The 19,051-nt window shown below is 37.1% G+C and overlaps 1 protein-coding gene across 1 annotated transcript in view; it reads right to left on the bottom strand.

Annotated features, from left to right (window-relative positions):
• The window catches only part of CNGB3 (cyclic nucleotide gated channel beta 3), a 143,676-nt gene that overhangs the window by 56,612 nt on the left and 68,013 nt on the right, over positions 1 to 19,051 (bottom strand). The window contains exons 4-10 of the mRNA XM_029223050.1: positions 18,386 to 18,531; positions 16,510 to 16,638; positions 15,427 to 15,635; positions 7,773 to 7,823; positions 4,963 to 5,049; positions 1,887 to 1,951; positions 1,029 to 1,151 (exon numbers count right to left, since the gene is read on the bottom strand). Coding sequence (XP_029078883.1) covers positions 1,029 to 1,151; positions 1,887 to 1,951; positions 4,963 to 5,049; positions 7,773 to 7,823; positions 15,427 to 15,635; positions 16,510 to 16,638; positions 18,386 to 18,531 — 810 coding nt within the window. The remainder of the gene's footprint in view (positions 1 to 1,028; positions 1,152 to 1,886; positions 1,952 to 4,962; positions 5,050 to 7,772; positions 7,824 to 15,426; positions 15,636 to 16,509; positions 16,639 to 18,385; positions 18,532 to 19,051) is intronic.

Here is a 19,051-nt window from a genome sequence, read left to right as displayed (position 1 = left end):
AATTCACATTCTAAAGGGAATTACTTACAGATTTGGTTATACACTTTCTTCTTGTTGTGTGTGTGTGTGTGTGTGTGTGTGTGTGTGTGTGTGTGTGTATTTCCCCGATCAGTGGGCCTTCTGACTTTAAATTTTTAAAATTAGTTCTGGTTAAAAGCTCAAAAAATGTTATAATCCCTCATTCAGATCCTGCTCACTCTAGCTAGGGTGTAATTTTGTGAGGTATCTTTACTGTTTTTGCTCTATCCTATAATTGCTTTCCTTCCCAAGGCTGCTGTGAGTTGCCCTTCAAAGTCATGCTGGGACCTGTTATTTTCCAGTAAGGACATTGCTTTATAATAGGCTCAATGTCATTTCACTGGAGCAGAAAGTTAGTGGAATCTACTTTATGCCAGGCATTTGTATCTACCAAAAGGAAATTTCACTATTAAATAACTCAGTTGCCATTGTTGAGCCCTGATTCTACTGTACTAAAATTTTCAGACAATCTCTTATTCTCAGGGTACTTGCATATCTAATTGCCAAGTTTAGTATATGATCCTTGTTACTTTGTGTTTAATTGAGTTAGTGGTTATAGCTGACTCATAAACCCATAAAGCTCTTCAGTGGTAAACTAATTAGCCACTGCATCTGCCCTCCAAATAATTAACATTCTTCATTACTAGCAATCATCATAGGAGTTATTAAAAGTTACCTTACCACTCAGCTGTCTAAACACAGGCTTTCAAACATTTTTGTTCATAATCCTGAGTAAGAAATGCATTCTACAGGTTAATCCAGGACACACACACACACACACACCCACACACACACACACACACACACCCTACTCGGTATGACAGACTTGGATATTTTCTATTCTGTCCTCCTCTATTCTATCCTCTTTCACTTAAAAACATACTGATCTACTAATAAAGAGTTAATGGATTGTGATTTACAGTTTCAAAAAACACTAGCTTAAGAAAGCTCAAACTGAAACATAAAATTAAGAATAATCAATAAACATTTCCTTCAAAATTAAAACTTACTTGTTTCCTTCACCATCATACACCCATCTGGTAGTTCCAATTCCTTCATAGTTTGAAGCCCAATAATACATACAGGCATTAATGTGCAGAGTAAAGAGCAAGTATCCAGTTGTTCGAATGCCTCTGGGAAGGAGAATAAATGCAAAGTAAGACTCATGTTGTTTCTGGAATATAGCCTATTTTAACATTTTCTTTTCCTTAAAGTCTCTGCTGAATCTCCTTGCTTTAAATTTGTGAACTGTTAACTCTCATTAGTACAATATAAAATGATGGTGCCTTCACATGTTTTCTGACTGCAGTGTCTTGACTGGGACTGACAAAGAGTAGAAAAAAAAAATCCTCTGTTTTCACAAATGGTATGAGTCAACTCCCTGAAAGATATGCCTCCAGGGTCACCTCTCCACTTTGAGTCCCATAAAATACACCATGCTGACTTCACTGGATATCTCTGAAAAGCTCACGGGATTTTATGCTATGATTAACTGACTAGAGGTCTCTGGGCAAGTTAAGTTCAGAACAGCAAATGAATGAAAATTCAGACTAGAATGAATTGTCATGAGAGAGATGTAAAAACTTGTGAAAGAGCACGTTTCTCTGTCTTTGTTCTGACTGAAGCAGGTAATACGTCCTCTTTTTCAGTCTTGTATTCTTCTAAAATCTAATATAATTTTCATACTTTTATCTCACTTTAAAATGTTCAAATCTACTTTAGAACACAACCCAATATTTTACATAGCCCCAAATCTGAGATTATTCCCTTCTCTTTTGCAGGGAGGCCATATTCTTCCCAAGTCCTGTCTAAAATATTTCACCATTGCTCTCTCTCCCAGCCCTGAAGTACATTGAGTTATACTTTACCTGTAGATATATGCCTTGTTCATTATAGACTCTAGGTGATGATTAAACTCAAAAAATGAAGTGTACTATGTAGAAAACAAGCAAAAGAAATCCAAAAGTGCATTAGTCTTAAATACATCTATTATATTTAAATAAAACAATATAAAATAGACTTTATTTGTTACTGAAAATAATTCTATTCATGTCTTAAAAAAACTAAGGTCTGTCAGTGGTATTTTCCTCCGGGTAGTGCATTTTAACAAGGTGCCAAACTTCCAGAGCTTCTTGCTTTATTTTATTTCTACCCTCTAGTTATAGTTTTGTTTGTAATGCTTGTTGAAAATCAAGCTTAAAAATATTTCTTTCCTTTTTTTTCTTTTTTAAAGCATGTGGTAGAACTTTATTTTACAATAATTAAAAATCATACCTCCCCCCAAAACATAAGTAAGATAGTAAAAGCATAATAAAATACACTGAAATCATAAATAGGTGTTAAGGCCTGTTGCTCAACACTAGCATTGTTTTTAAGCAAGTTGCATTAAATGTGTATTTATTTCAACAAAATTTAAAGTTCAATTAATATTAGCATTTGTTATCTATTCTTGACATTGTTCAAAGACATAGAGTTTATATGCATTTAATCCAAACAGTTGTTATTTGCCTCAAGGTTTTCTTCTGCTTACACCCAGTTCTATAGCAACAGATACTCCCTACATGCACTCTTACCCCCTACTTTCTCTTTTTAATCTATAGGCTGTAAAATGCAAGAGCAAGAGCATGAAATCCAGAGCCAAACACCAATCTCCTCTCTGCCATTTATTAACTGTGCGACCTTGGAAAAGCCACTTAATATTTCTGTACTTTGGTTTCCTCATCTGTAAATTGGGGACAATAAGAGAATGTACTTAGACTCATAGGATCTTACAGATAGGAAGGGCTATTAGAGATTATTTAGTTCAAAGATTATTTAGTTCAAAATTTCATCCAATGTATATAAGACTGTAATAGAACATTTGGAATTAGAAAACAGCTATAATAGCAATGACTATTTAACTAGAAATATACACAAATGATTTGTTTTTCCAGAATTCCTGAGTAGGAAACATCCATTAACCATTCAGATTAAGATAATTTCAATTTGTGGTAACTTGTTTATTGTGCTCTTAACAGAAGTTTTCTCAAAGGCACATTTTAAAATTTAGCTTAAGTGTTCACTGTAGAGAAAATTTATATTCTTAATTTGTTTTCTCATATATAATTTGGAGATAGGTAAATGATATTTTCCCTAGAGAACGGCACATTAAAATGACACACTTATGTGAAGATGACTGGACTGTGGGGTTATGTAAAGAAGATTAATGTTGGCTTTCAGGATCTCCTATATTATAAAAAAAACTACCTAATATAGTGAGTAGGTTTTTGGACACTGAAGGGACACAGAGATGGGGTTTGAAGAGTTAACATTTTATAAATTTTTATTATAATGCCAGACAAACACTCAAATCCATAGGAACCTGAGTCTCTCTCAAAGTTGGTTGCCTCTGAGCAGTGGCCTCCAGAAACATCCATTCTACACTAGAAATTTGATGATGGACGGCCAGCCCACCAAGCTGCTGGGAACGTTAAGTTCTGCTCAATCTAGACCTACATTCTGTGGTCAAAACAGAAGTCTCTAGAGTTGTCTTGGATGGCCAAGAATATAGAGTAAGGTCCCTCTTGACTTGGAAAAATCATGGGTGTGGAAGGAAAGCTCCTTCAGCCTGAAGTTTATTTGCCCATCTGATTATAGTAAGGAATTTGGAATCAGAAAAAATATGTGATAGAATCCAGATACTGCCACTCACCAGAGTGTGTCTGGACAGATTTTTTTACTCTGCTAATTCTCATTTCCCTCATCTCTAAAATGAGGTTGTTTGGAGGAATAAATGAGATAATGAATACGAAGTTTAACAAAGTATGTAGCTACAAGTATGTATTCAACAGATATCAGCTGCAGCTGTGTTAGGATCCACCCGAGTCTCCAGATTATGTCATCTTGTTTTCCCAAGGTGTCAAAGCGATAACCACCTAAAACTGATAAAATCTTTGGTGTTCCTTTTAAGAAGGCTGTCTTTGGAAATACAAGCTATCATTGCTATTATTAAAAATTTATATGAAATTTCACATCCTGACTCTCCTCAGATTCCTCTTAGGTATCTGATAAAGCTATGAGTTATAAAATATTTATGTCTTAGAACATTTTTGAATAGGTAATACATTCACATAGTTCAAAAACAATAGGAAATATATACCTTCATAGTCTTTTCTCCTATTCCTGCCCCTGCCCATCCTGCTTTCCCCTCCAGCTTCCCATCCTTACCTCAGTTAACCATTTTTATTAGATTTTTTGGGTAGTCTTCCACTGTTTATGTAATATAGAAAAATAGAATATTTTCCCCTTTCTGTTACAAAAGTTAGTATTGTTCTATAAACTGTTCTGTAACTAGCTTTTTTTTTTTTAACTGAGCAGTTTGTCTTGGAGATCTTTCATAGAAAACTTCCTCTTTATTTTTGCATTACAATGTACTCTATAGATATACTGCAATGTATTTAACTATTTCCCTCTTGATGGACATTTGAGTTGTATCTAAGTATATAAATAATTTTGTTATGCAAAACTGTGCTTGCATTTTTCTATAATTATAGAATTTTTGATGAGTGAGATAACTTAGAGGTCAGCTAAACTAATACCCTCATTTTACAGCCAGTACTGCAGGCATTCAGTGACTATGTAATAAATAGTGACAAGTGGAACAGAATAAAATTATAAAATATTCATTTGTAATTATAGCTGTATTTCAAAATATAAAAGCATTCCTATTTTAAGTTATAAAAATAGCTGTTATGAGATACAGACTCAAAACAACCAAAAGCAACTTCTATTACTAGAAATAGGGATATTTTTCCTTCATTCAGCCTTTAAAATTCTTAGCATTGATGAGGGCATAAAAATGGAGGATAGTTTACGAAAAATTAAGAATATGATACTTTTAGGATATTTTAAAGTACTTTGAGATTTCCATTATTATAAGAAGACAGTTAAGTATAGTTATCTTACCTTTAACATCCTATTTGTCCTAAATATTGGATTAAACCCAAAGAAGAGGTAGAAAACATCAAATGGCATTATTGATGCCACATCCAACTGTTGGAAGAACACATTCACAATTATGTTGTGTTTACATGCTTTTTAGGACATGAATTGATTTATACCAATGTATGTAAGGGCTGACCAGTCACCATGATTTATTTGTTGCTTAATACAAAATTGCCTTCAGTTTCATATGCATGGTGTCACTGAAAGGTGTATTAGTGCCCTGAAAACAAGAACACTACTTCATAGCCTACTTCCAATGAATTTCATTTCCAGCTTCATTCACCTGATCTCGGCTTCAGCATTGCATTTTCTGGGATTTTGTTGAGCTGTCACATATATTTAAGAGATGGCATGGTTGCTACTGTTAAAATACATTTTAATAGTGTTTTAAACTTGGGGCTTTTGGACTGAAACTCAAGCCCATTCTTGATTTTATGTGAAACAATTGGGCATTCATTGTAGTGATACATTTTTATGTTTCAGGCAATTCTCCAGTGTTGAGGGCTAATTATATCGTTGGTGGTTCATCCAGACTCTTCAGTTCTTTCTACTACTGTCTACTTTGTATCATATTGCTAACAATAAACTGCTGTGAACATATCTGTCAGAGACTATACAGGCTAACAGAGAGGAGAGGAAAGAAGTCAGTCCCATTTACAATTATCAGCTCTGATGGGAGAAGGTATTGAAAGTACTATTATAGCTAAAGACAATATATTTTAAATTTGTGATGTATTTAAATTATTCTGGCCTTCCATTACCCTGGTAATTGTGAAATGACAGCATAACATTTGCATACTTTCCTGATTGCAATGATAACAATAAAAAATTCTTTTACATAAGACAATTATTCATTTTCATTATTTTTTACGTCATCTTGAAAAACAGGGTACATTAAAAAAACGTTTAATTTATTTAAGACAATTAAGAGGAGTTAAGAGTTTTGTGTAAGGCCATACGTATGAAATGGAAAGCTGAGGTAATTAATTGTGTACTACAATTTCAAAGCCTAGTGCTATTGAAAAGGAATGGGACTTTCAGTTTGAATGAACACACATTGGCTACTATAAACAAATTACTTACTAAAATAATTGGCTTAAAAATTGCATAATATCATCAAACCTCATTGATTTTACCCTACAGATATTGAGCCTCATAACAAGTTGAGAGGTACACAGAGCAGTTACTAAAATAATGTCTTATAAATAAGGAAGCAGGAGCACAGAACTGTTGATTTGTCTAGTGCTATTTCAGGATCCAATTGCTCACATGCTCACTTGACTTTACTATGCAGAGAGTTATTAATCATGTTTGATATTAATACATTAATGTGGATTTGTATAGATAGAGATGATTTATTTCTCAATGAATTGTAGAAAATTGAATTAAGTACTGATCAACACTGTACTCTGTACAAGGAACTTTGCAAAGCATGTTGGGGTTGAAATAGCAGTAAGGTATTGTTTCTGTCCACAAGAAGTTAACAATCTAATGGTGGAATAACCAAGCGCAGAAATAGTGTAATACAATGCCATAAGACATACAGGATGTGCTAAGGAAATTCAAAAGCCATGACTTCAATTAAATAAATGTAAAAGTTTACATTTATGAACCCAAATTAAATATATGAGTTAAGTTGCCCTTATTCAAATTCAAGAAAGTGATTAAGTATTTGGAATAAGGTCTGTGGCACTTACAAAACTATTCATCCTCTTTGTAGAGTTCATCAAAGTAGTTTAGATCTTTATGAATATGTCTAAGTATGTGGCAGTTTTTACAGAGAAAATTTATTGGAGATAAAAACGAATTGAAAGAAATTTTAATCACCATAGATCACCAGTAGGGACAATTTGGCACCTAAACCGAGATTTGTATTTTTAACAAAATTTGAGGCCACTAAATTGTTGTCCTTGAAATGGGAGGTTGGAGTTCACTCATACAGTTTAGGCAACCTTGGAACACCCTCAAATCTCTGCCTATTTCTTGGGGTTAGGAGGAACAATAAAAGATAATAAAGTACTTTGTAAATAATTATGGGTGAAAAAACTACACATGGGTGAAAAAATAATATTATACTGTTATTTGAGAAAAGGAAGATGCCATGTTATCTAAATAATTGCTTCATTTTTTTTTGCTGTATGCCATTCTAACAATTTCCAGTGGTTTTATTTTTTAAATTATTTTATTAAAAATTTTTTAAAAATTTCATATTGGAGTATAGTTGATTAACAATGTTGTGTTAGTTTCAGGTGTATAGCAAAGTGATTCAGTTATACATATACATGTGTCTATTCTTTTTCTAATTCTTTTCGCATTTAGGTTATTACAGAATATTTAGCAGAGTTCCCTGTGCTATACCGTAGCATATATTTTGCTTATATGAACAAGAAAGAAATAGGAGTAGAAACAATTTTGTAGACTTTTACATCATCATGCTACATGAATTGGAGGCTAGAATTATATATGGACAAGACAAAGTACACCCCATACTCCTTTGTGGACATTTAAATTGGAATTTAAATGTGGGTGCTAAGATTTTGTTCTGCCTAGTAAAGACCCATATATTGAATTACACATTTGCACATACTAGGAAGTATATTGTATAGTTATTGAGAAGAAAAACTCTGCCTAATAAAACTTCACCTGTATAACCTTTGTTACAAAGGCTACAATTTTTAAAGGAAGCAGATTTTTTTTTGGTAGAAATTTATAGATGGAACTTAAAGGCAAAATTGTAATGGATTAGTTGAACAATTTTGTAAGTCACCTACCTGAAATTTTGTAGAACTCCTGTAGTGTCTCTTTAGTTCATTTGAATCCATCTGAAATATGTTATATTTATAATTCATATTAATTTTAGCCAATTTCATTAAACATTTTCTCACTTTAAAAATATTTATAGCTATTCCTTTCTATTAGTTCCTTCTAACATCAGCCTATAAATATGCTCTATCTTCCCATATCATAAATTTAAAAACCTTCCTTGGCTTTGTTTTCTTTTTGTATTGCTCTAATTGTCACACTAACACTTCTTAAGAGGGTTATCTACCTTGCTTTGCTCCACATCCTTTCTTCATATTTATTCTTCAACTCATGGCAATTTTGGTGGTGATTCGACTTTTGCTCACTTCTCTTATTCCATGAAGACTACCATTGTGAAAGCCACCAATAACCTCCTAATGATCATACCCAGGGAATCCTTTATATACTAACATTCTTTTATGGCACTCACCACATTTTGAAATCACACATATATGTCTTGCCCCATTTATTTAAGATCAGTCTACTCCATGAAATGGTAATCTATCTCAGGACAGGGTTGATTTTGTTTAGCAACTGTATATAACTAGTGACTATAATATATTAAAAACCCAATAAATATTTGAGTGGATGAATAGGTAAAGGCATGAAGAGATGAGTAAAACTTTTGAAGCATTTGACTTTTTGGGGACAATTTTGTCCTTGGAACTTTCTCTTTCCAAAGAATCTGTAATGCCATTCTTGGTTTACTTCTTCAGTTCCAGTTTTCAGGGCTCTTCTTTTTTTTTTTTTTTTTTTTGTGGTACGCGGGCCTCTCACTGTTGTGGCCTCTCCCGTTGTGGAGCACAGGCTCCGGATGCGCAGGCTCAGTGGCCATGGCTCACGGGCCCAGCCGCTCTGCGGCATGTGGGATCTTCCCGGACCGGGGCATGAACCCGTGTACCCTGCATCGACAGGTGGACTCTCAACCACTGCGCCACCAGGGAAGCCCTTCAGGGTCCTTCTTGCATCCTATGGCTAGCCATTTAAAATCAATATTTCCCAGGATTCAGCCCTCTTCCCTTTTCATATTTACTTCCTGGGAAATTTCATCCACTTTCATTATTTCAAAGATCACCATGTATGTGGATGCTACCAAACCTCTACCTCCACTTAATATTAGTATCTGGAGCTGTTGACCTGTCCAACAACTGATTATTGTCTCCCTCACTTAGCAGTTCTGCTCATCTCAAATTTAACCTACAACAAACCTGAATTAATCGTCATTCTCCATTTCCCCTAAAGCCATCCATGCTCCTCCTCTTATTGAGTATCATATGAGCATCCTCATCTACACTAGTCAGTGATCCTTCACCACTCACTCTCCCTTAGCCCTCATCCAACCAGCAACCAAGTTCTACTGATTCTCCTTTCTAAAATTTTCTCATGCCTATTTTCTCTTTTTGGCTTTGGTTTCCTTGCCTTTATTCTTGCTTTCCTTGATCAGTTCTACAATGGCAGTGAGATGATCTCTCTAGATCAGATCATTAACAATTCTATTTATGTCAAATTCTATGACTTCGCATGACTTAAAGAAAAAAAATCCAAGCTCCCTTTCACGATATACAAAGCTCTATTTTCTCTGTCTCACTCACCTCCTGAAGCATCTTATACTTATTCTGTTTAGCAGTGCATAGCAGAGTTTCTTACCTTGATGCCTTTACCTATGCTGTTCCCAGAATTTAGGACATATTTTTCCCTTTTTTATGGGGTTGAAGGTGTGCAGATAATTTCAATTAATCCATCAAAATTTGGACCAGGTGTTCCCTCCTTTATCTGGTTTTCTCTGCATCAAATAGCACCAAGGGCTTACCTCTGTCATGACTTACATCACAAAACGTCACCATTTTTCTTTTGTCTGTCCATGCTTCATACTCTGAGCTACTTAAAAGGGTAGGGACAATATATTTATCCTGTGTTTCTCACTTCTTAACACAATGTCTAACACACAACATGTGCTCAGTAAATGTGTGATGATAGAGGAATAGGAAGGCATTTGTTAACATTCAAAATTAATGCTAATATTGGGATTATATTTTTCTATTTCACTTATAGGTAGGAGGAAATTGTCTGTGTACTATTAATTATTTGACCAAAGTATTATAACTTGGATACATGGAAGCAGCATCTTCTAATAATTATTATCCAGGCTGTCCATGTTCAAAAATTTTAAATTGCTGTTGAACAATGTTTAAGATTTGTTAGCCAAATTCCCAATTCCTGCCCCACCACCCCATATTTTTGGTTATAATTTCTACCCATGTGCACATACTAAATTTTACAGAAATACATTAGAAAATATATGACATGCTTATTTAATGATTCTTTTCCCTTAAACAAAATGTCTTACTGAGCCACAGGCAGATATAGGTATATGTACAAGTTTACGCTGAATCATGTACCAAGCTTGAGTATGATGAGTCAGCTCCTTCAAAGCTTATATGGAACAGACAGACGTATCAAGTGCTAAGAAGTTAAGTTGAAGTATGACCCCATCCTCCAACTCTGGAAGAATGTTCTTAGCATATTTATCCCTTGAGTGGAGCTGGGTATTAGCATTGAGATGGAGATCTCTGGGAGAGCTTTCGCCACTTGATATTATGTGGAGCTGGGAGGTTTCTTGTGGACCAGTGTCCTGAACTTGGCTCTCCCACCTCAGAGACACAGGCCTGACACCTGGCTGGACCACCAAGACCCTGTCAGCCACACAGCTCAGAAGAAAATGGAGTGAAAATGAAAGAAAGAAAGAAAAAAGAAAATAAAATAAAGGTATTAAAAGAAGAATAAAAAAGTTAGTAAAAATAAAAAATTTAAAAATTAATAAAAAAGAGAAAAAGAAAGAATGAGCAATGAAACCAAAAAACAAATCCACCAATGATAACAAGTGCTAAAAACTATACTAAAATAAAAAAAAGAAAACCCCAAAAAACAAAAATGGACAAACAGAACCCTAGGAAAGATGGTGGAAGCAAAGCCATACAGACAAAGAAGCATACACATACACACTCAGAAAAAGAGAAAAAGGAAAAAAAAAAAGTATATATAAAAAAAAGGAAGAGAGCAACCAAATGAATAAACAAATCTACCAATGATAACAAACTGTAAATACTAAACTAAGATACACATAAAACCAGAAACAAATTAGATGCAGACAGCAAACCCCAAGTCTACAGTTGCTCCCAAAGTCCACTGCCTCAATTTTGGGATGATTCATTGTCTATTCAGTTATTCCAGAGATGCAGGGTACATCAAGTTGATTGTGAATATTTAATCCACTGCTCCTGAGGCTGCTGGGAGAGATTTCCCTTTCTCTTCTTTGTTTGCGCAGCTCCTGGGGTTCAGCTTTGGATTTGGCCCTGCCTCTGACTGTAGGTTGTCTGAGGGCGTCTGTTCTTCACTAAGAGAGGACGGGGTTAAAGGAGCAGCTGATTAGGGGGCTCTGGAGCACTGAGGCTGGGAGGAGGGAGGGGTATGGAATGCGGGGTGAGTCTGTGGTGGCAGAGGCCGGCATGACATTGCAACAGCCTGAGGCGCACAGTGTGTTCTCCCAGGGAAGTTGTCCCTGGACCACAGGACCCTGGCAGTGGCGGGCTGCACAGGCTCCCAGGAGGGGAGGTGTCGATAGTGACCTGTGCTTGCACACAGGCTTCTTGGTGGCTGCAGCAGCAGCCTTAGCTTTTCATGCCCGTCTCTGGTGTCCGCGCTGATAGCCGCAGCTCGTGCCCATCTCTGGAGCTTGTTTAGGCAGTGTTCTGAATCCCCTCTCCTCATGCACCCCGAAACAATGGTCTCTTGCCTCTTAGGCAGTTCCAGACTTTTTCCTGGACTCCCTCCCAGCTAGCTGTGGCACATTAGCCCCCTTCAGGCTGTGTTCACGCAGGCAACCCCAGTCCTCTCCCTGGGATCTGACCTCTGAAGCCTGAGCCTCAGCTCCCAACCCCCACCCACCCCAGCAGGTGAGCAGACAAGCCTCTTGGGCTGGTGAGTGCTGGTCGGCACCGATCCTCTGTGCGGGAATCTCTCCGCTTTGCCCTCTGCACCCCTGTTGCTGTGCTCTCCTCCGTGGCTCTGAAGCTTCCCCCCTCTTCCACTCCCTGTCTCTGCTGGTGAAGGGGCTTCCTAGTGTGTGGAAACATTTCCCCCTTCACAGCTCCCTCCCACTGGTGCAGTTCCCGTCCCTATTTTTTTTTTTTTTTTTTTGTGGTACATGGGCCTCTCACTGTTGTGGCTTCTCCCGTTGCGGAGCACAGGCTCCAGACACGCAGGATCAGTGGCCATGGCTCATGGGCCCAGCCACTCCGCGGCATGTGGGATCTTCCCGGACCAGGGCACGAACCTGTGTCCCCTGCATCGGCAGGCTGACTCTCAACCACTGCGCCACCAGGGAAGCCCCCGTCCCTATTCTTTTGTCTGTGTTTTTTCTTTTTTCTTTTGCCCTACCCAGGTATGTGGGGAGTTTCTTGCCTTTTGGGAGGTCTGAGGTCTTCTGCCAGTGTTCGGTAGGTGTTCTGTAGGAGTTGTTCCACATGTAGATGTATTTCTGATGTATTTGTGGGGAGGAAGGTGGTCTCCACTTCTTACTCCTCCGCCATCTTGAAGGTCTCTCTGTAGGCACTTATTTTTAGTATGTAACCCTATTTAATTCTCTCTGTCTCTTTTAAGTCTCATTATTATGCAGGCAACATTTATTCTGAGGAAGCTTACTTTAGAAAGGGTATGATAATTGCACTTAAATCTTTTTCAAACAGATAGTCTTTGAAGACCCTCATCTAAGGTATTATTATATCTATTTATTGTTTACCTCTTCTTTTAAATAATTCATAGAAAATCCATAATTTCACATAGAACAGATAAAAATGTTTCAAAATAATAATATTATATAATACTACTACAAGGTAGATTAAACTGTTATTAAGGGAAGAAAATCCTTGAACCAAGATTGCCATTCATTCACTCCTTTAAACATTTTTGAGTGTACCCTCTGAATTCCTAGGATAAATAGGGAAATGAATTGAATACTGTCCCTACTCTCAAGAAACTTACTATCAGGTAACAAAGTGAGATACCTATACAAATAGGAGACAAGAGGAAGTTAGTGTGTGGACATTCATTCATTTGATTCAGTCAGCAATTCACTGCTCATCTTCTAGAAGCCAGACCTTAGGCTAGGTGTTCACATTGTCTTACTTAATCTTCACAATAAGTTTATGAGGTGGGTGGTACTAGTTCTATTTTACGGATGACAAAGATAGTATACAATGAAAGGGTAAATTTATTTTTCTCAAGTATTGCTGTAAGTTAATTTCAGAGGCGAAATTTGACCCTGGGCTATTTGTTTCTGCTACATCATAGTGAACTTAATTGTTATTTAACAATTAAATAACAGAAGTGTGAGTAAAATGTGCAGAGCACAGAGAAGGGAGTTGTTAATTTTCTCTAGATCAGTTTATAAAGAGTAGCTAAAGGACCAAAAGCAGTTGACTATAATGACAGGCCTGATAGATGTGGTCACTAGAAGGCTCTGAGTGTTTCCATGGATCATTGTGATTGGCAGTCTTAGCAAAGTGTTGTGGGTGCAAGTCTCATATCTACATAATGTCCATGGTGTCATTCCCAGCTCTATTCCTGCTGTCTATAAAGGACATTTTAAATAAGAGACTCCTTTTTTTGGTCCTTGAATCAAAGTTCTGTACTCTGTGCAGCACCATTCTCAGAAGAAAGATACTGCACATAAATGCTGTGGAAAACTTGTAAACCCTCCCAATTCCTTCTGTTGTGGCCTCTAGCACCTCAATCTGGTATCTGTTTTCCCTCAAGCCCTTGGAAAATTGATATTTCCATCCTCCAGTTCTGGAATATCTGTCAACTATAGGTATTTAATAAATGTTTGTTGAATGAATGAATGAATGAATAAGTTGATGGTGTAAAACAAAGTTCGCATAGATAGCTAAATGTAGTGAGACTTTCAGGTTGGATACTCAACTTGCGTAGTCCTTTTAGTAAAATGTAATCAAGTTTAAAGGCTAAAACTACCTACTCTACATTAAAGAGACCATTAAACTTCATTTGAACAAACAAAACAATTAGTTCCTGCTCTATATTTGTAGCTTGTGATAATGCATTTTAAATAGAGACCATTGAGTGTGTTTTTGTTGGTTATTTTTCTTGGTTTTAACACTCCATTGTGTGCAAAGACCTCTTAGAAAATTGAAAATAAAAGTCTTTCCTTACTGATTTTGTCATTTTCCATTTGTCAAATATTGATTTTCTCCCTCCTTTGTGCATCTAATGGAGGTTGAAATTAGTGCCCCCTTTTTTGGGTGTTATTTCTTATTTGTACACATCATCTTCATTCATCAAACTGCCAGTGAACTTAGGGGATCATGCTGGTGAGTTGACTAATGCTCTGAAGCCCACACAAGGAATATTTTGAATAGATTTTTGCTATAGCTTTAGCTCTTGCCTTTAGAATTTCTTCCTAGAAAAGATTTCAAATATAGGGGGCATTCCTCAACAAATAATATATATATATATATATATATATATTTTTTTTTTTTTTTTTTTTTGTGGTATGCGGGCCTCTCACTGTTGTGGCTTCTCCCGTTGCAGAGCACAGGCTCTGGATGTGCAGGCTCAGTGGCCATGGCTCACGGGCCCAGCCACTCCGCGGCATGTGGGATCTTCCTGGACCGGGGCAGGAACCCGTGTCCCCTGCATCGGCAGGCGGACTCTCAACCACTGCGCCACCAGGGAAGCCCACAAATAGTATTTTTTAAAGAAAAAAATAACCCAAACTCCTTTTAGCTTTTTGATAACTTAAAATCATCTGGAAATTCAAAAGAAAATATTCAGGAGATTAAGGAGACTACCTCTCTTCTTCAAAAACATATATGAACCCAAGGTGCCGTACACTTGGTTGCTCTGCTCTTCCTTCTTTGACATTGGAGGATCTGTTCCATGCAGCCCTCACTGCGACTGTGATGAGGATATCACAGTGGACATCAGTTGGAAAGGAAGCATTGTTCTAGTTAGCTGGGGAAGGGCCCGGGGGTGGGGTGCAGGGTATAAGAGGCTGTACGATTTGGATGTGTACTTGTGAAAACATAGTCTTCTCTTTCTGTCTTAGATTGATTGGATTGGCTCTGAAATTCCCTCAACAGTGAGAATAAATCCAGGGGAAGATGATTTCTCCTAAGGGTAAGAATGATATTTCTGAAGTGGACCAAACACTGCATTTGATGATGAGGAATGAGGTGTGATGAATCTGGAAAGTGAAGAGTGAAAAGAAGATAGGCACCAGACACAGTTCCAGGCACGCTACCTGCATTAATTCATTCAGTCTTCTCATCAGTATTATGAAGGTACTATTGTTATTCCCATTTTTAAAATGAGGAAACTAAGGTACAGGGAGATGCATGGTCCCCAGCACGTGGTGAGTGCTCAGTGGTTGTTTTGTTATTGTTGTTGTTATTATTATTGTTATTATACTGGTGGTTCCAGTGGTTAGAGACCCATACATGCAGACAATCAGTCAGACATTAAATAACACAATGCTGTTAATTTGTTTTTTTGTAGTTCAATCTGATATTCCTTTGTCAGTTTGTGCTTCTCCCAAACCCTACTTACTATTATGTCTCCTCTTCTAATAAACTGGAGTCTGGGCTGGATTAACAGCAAATCGAAAAGGTAGATGGTATCACATATGATGTCCGGAATAAGCCAGTAGCGTGCGTTGTTTGGTGTTTGATATGGGAAGATGATGCGCAATGGTATAAGCCAGCAGTTCCAGTTAAAGGCAATGGTGACAAGCAAGAGCCACAGGAGATAGAATCGATCTAGAAAAATAGAGACTGGAGTAATCCACATGGCATGTAAAACACATTAAAATAATTCTGTTGCTTAGTTTGGTAAAGTTGGGGCACTACCTTCTGGAGATAAGCAATTTGTATAAGAGACTCTGTTTAAAACATTCAGCACAATTCTGCCCCTAGAGCCGAGGCGCTGGGGTTTACGAGGGATAAGTCATCTTATCAGCTTTTCTGACATTAAAGAGTGTTCTTCCTGTCTCCTAGAGAATGGCCACTGAGTCTGTCCCCATGAGTGACTGTACTATTTAGATGAGGAAAGGGGAACCCAGGGAAAAGTCAGAGGTACCATGTCCGGGAGAACTGACTCAAAGGGCTTTATGCTGGTTGGTAATTAAGCTGCAGGGGGGCTTGTGAGCCAAAGGCCACATCTTGCCCACAGGGGTGTGACTGAAGTGGGGAGGGGGCAAATCAGCCAGTGAAGGCAGTCCATGACCCTGTACACAGAGCTTTCCTCTGCCCAAGGGAAGCTGTAGGAGGGGATTTGTTCAATTGGATTAATTAACAATGTGAAGCCATGGAAGAAGACAAACATTTTATAATGATTTTTTTTTGGGGGGTGCTCAGTGAACATATTACTTAATGCTTTGGAACTTCTTTTAGAAGTTAATTAGGGACAGGACAGGCCCTGGACTATTTTAAAAGCACACAGGAATATTTTTATCTCTTATCTTGACTGGAAAGGGGAAAACAACCCGTTGCAGATAATACAGTTTAAATTCTGCTTTCTAGATAGGTTCAGAACACTGGCTAGAGAAAATGGAAGCTGTCTGTGACTTTGGGTTTCAGGGGTTCTTGGTAACAGCCAGCCCTCCCACTGAGATAATCCACCATTTGATGGTACCTGTGTACGAATCTATGCTTTTTGGAAGTCTGATTCGCTTTAGGTACTCTGTTAGAGGCACCTTCTGATAATGTTCTTCTTTTAGCTTAGCACTGCTTTCTTGTGTTGATGATACAACTGTGGGCTTTGCTTTATAGGAAAAAAGAGATGAAAACATTTTTAAGAGGTTAGGTTAGTTTAATGAGAAAAAAGCTTGGATTTCTTGGAATCAAAACATTCTAAAATCTTCCCCTCTCAATACAGGCAGATGAGGCATTTCATGACATTTAAAATATTGCCATTTGTGAAAATATCCAAGTAATGAAAACATCAAAAGTTGGAAATAAATAACAGGTTAAAGTTTAAATTAAGTGTCCCAAAGATGTTACAAATAGGATATTTTAAATACAAGTTTCATTCCCACATATTTTGGAACATAAATAGTTAGTGCTTTGGATTTACATTGAACAGAAACATTACAAATGTGCACCATTCCACAGGTTTCAGTTTCATGCTTATTTTTTTTTAAGTCTTTATTGAATTTGTTACAATATTGCTTCTGTTTTATGTTTTGGTTTTTTGGCTGCAAAGCATGTGGGACTCAGTTTCCTGACCAGGGATTGAACCGGCACCCCCTGCATTGGAAGGCAGAGCCTTAACCACTGGACCACCAGGGAAGTCCCCTAGTTTCTTGCTTCTTTAGCTTCATTTATATCCTTCCAGTTATGGGTAAGTAAAGCTCAAAATATTCTTTTCAACAAATCTTTATCAAGCTATAATGACTATATGTTAGACCCTTCTCTTTAAAAAGAAACTATATATAATACATAGTTTATTTTGAAAATCCAACTTTCTTCCTACAGAATTATAAGGAAATCCTCAACTCCATCCTATGTAATTAACAATTTTGTTTTTATTTATCTGTTATTAAACAACACACTTTCTTCTCTACTTTTTCTATACCTTTATAAACATTTTTTTATTAAAGGTTTTTTAAAAATTAATTAATTTATTTATTTATTTTTGGCTGTGTAGGGTCTTCGTTTCTGTGCAAGGGCTTTCTCTAGTTGCGGCGAGTCGGGGCCACTCTTCATCGTGGTGCATGGGCTATAAGTGTTTTATATAGATGTAATCATGGTATATATATGTATATATACTATATATACATATATACACCATGTATCTATGTATATATGATGTATATATCACTTTTGTGCTCTACTTTATTGCAGTTATTAATTTTTCATAAGCACATTTCTGTAATTATTAGATAGACTGATAATTGTCTCTCTCCTTATGTGACTAGTTCACTGATGTCCTTTGCTGTGTTGTGTACTCAGGTAGTATTCTTGTATTCTTATTATAAGTGCTTTGTTTATTATGGGTATTATTAATTAATATTTACAATAAAACTTTCTATAACAGATATTATTGTTGGCCTGTGCATATTCTGTGGGCCAGAGGTCATGTGCAGAAGGCTCCTGCATCTCTCTGCCTTGGGGATTTCTCCCAGCTGCCTTGCTTAAAATGCTGGAGTATTAGCAACATTCCCCAGCAGCAACCCTCAGCCAACAAAGGACAGGAGTTGATGGGTTGATACCCCAGCTTCCTCTTCCTTCAGGATAATTCTGATGAGTCATCCACACAGATTTTCAGCTGGCTCAAGCCCCAGTGGCCCACAGCAGTAATGCTTCATTAACACACCTTTATTGTCTTAACTCCCTTCTCTGTCTCTCTTGCCCACTCTCACCTCCTGGAGCACCCTCAATATAAAATATTTATAGCTAAATAATTGTCTTGGGGTTGGCTTTTGGGGAACCCCAAACTAAAACATTTGCAAAATACATGTCCACTCATAACCTCCTTCTTCCTGGTACTTTGAGTTCACACTGCTCACCAGTTTGGGGGCTGCCTTCAGGTGAGGACATATCACCTTCCACCAACTTTCTCTTGTAGAAATCTGTTCTTTGACGCAATCTCCTCACTAGGTTGTGTAGCTGGGCATCGGCATACTCATTAATAACAGGGGCTCCAAGTGGTTTGCTTTTTGGACTAAATGAGAAGAAAAAAAGGTGACCAAGTTGGACCCATGAGGAGAAACATACAGGGAAGGGATTAAGTCTCTTCACCTTCCTTATATACCCAAGATTATTAACAGTTCCTTTCTGCAATTGGATAGAACAACTTAAGCATTAAATTTGATGGAAATAGTGTTCATGCAATACAGATTTTCCATTGAAAAATTAGAATCCAGAAATAGCAAAGGAGTATTCTTGACTGTGGTTCTGCCATTAGACTGTATAGTGAGAAGAAAAAAGCTATAGTTGACAAAATAGGCAGAGTTGTAAGATGGCTCCTTTGTGTACATGTCCTGCATGATCCCAGGGAAAATTAATATGGTGGATTTTACTCCTATAATTAGTTGTGTTATGTGGCTCAGTTGATTTTAAGATAAGGAAATTATATAGCTGGGCCTGATGTAACCAAATGAGCCCTTTAAAAGCAGAGAGTTTCTCCAGATGGTGACAGAAGAAAAAGTCAGAGATTTGAAGCACAAGCGGAA

The sequence above is a fragment of the Monodon monoceros genome, unplaced genomic scaffold (genome assembly GCF_005190385.1).
Source record: "Monodon monoceros isolate NGI ecotype Baffin Bay Population unplaced genomic scaffold, NGI_Narwhal_1 Super_Scaffold_14, whole genome shotgun sequence".
Taxonomy (NCBI): Eukaryota; Metazoa; Chordata; class Mammalia; order Artiodactyla; family Monodontidae; genus Monodon; species Monodon monoceros.
Note: the sequence above shows the minus strand (reverse complement) of the source record. Positions and strands in the feature narration are given on the sequence as shown.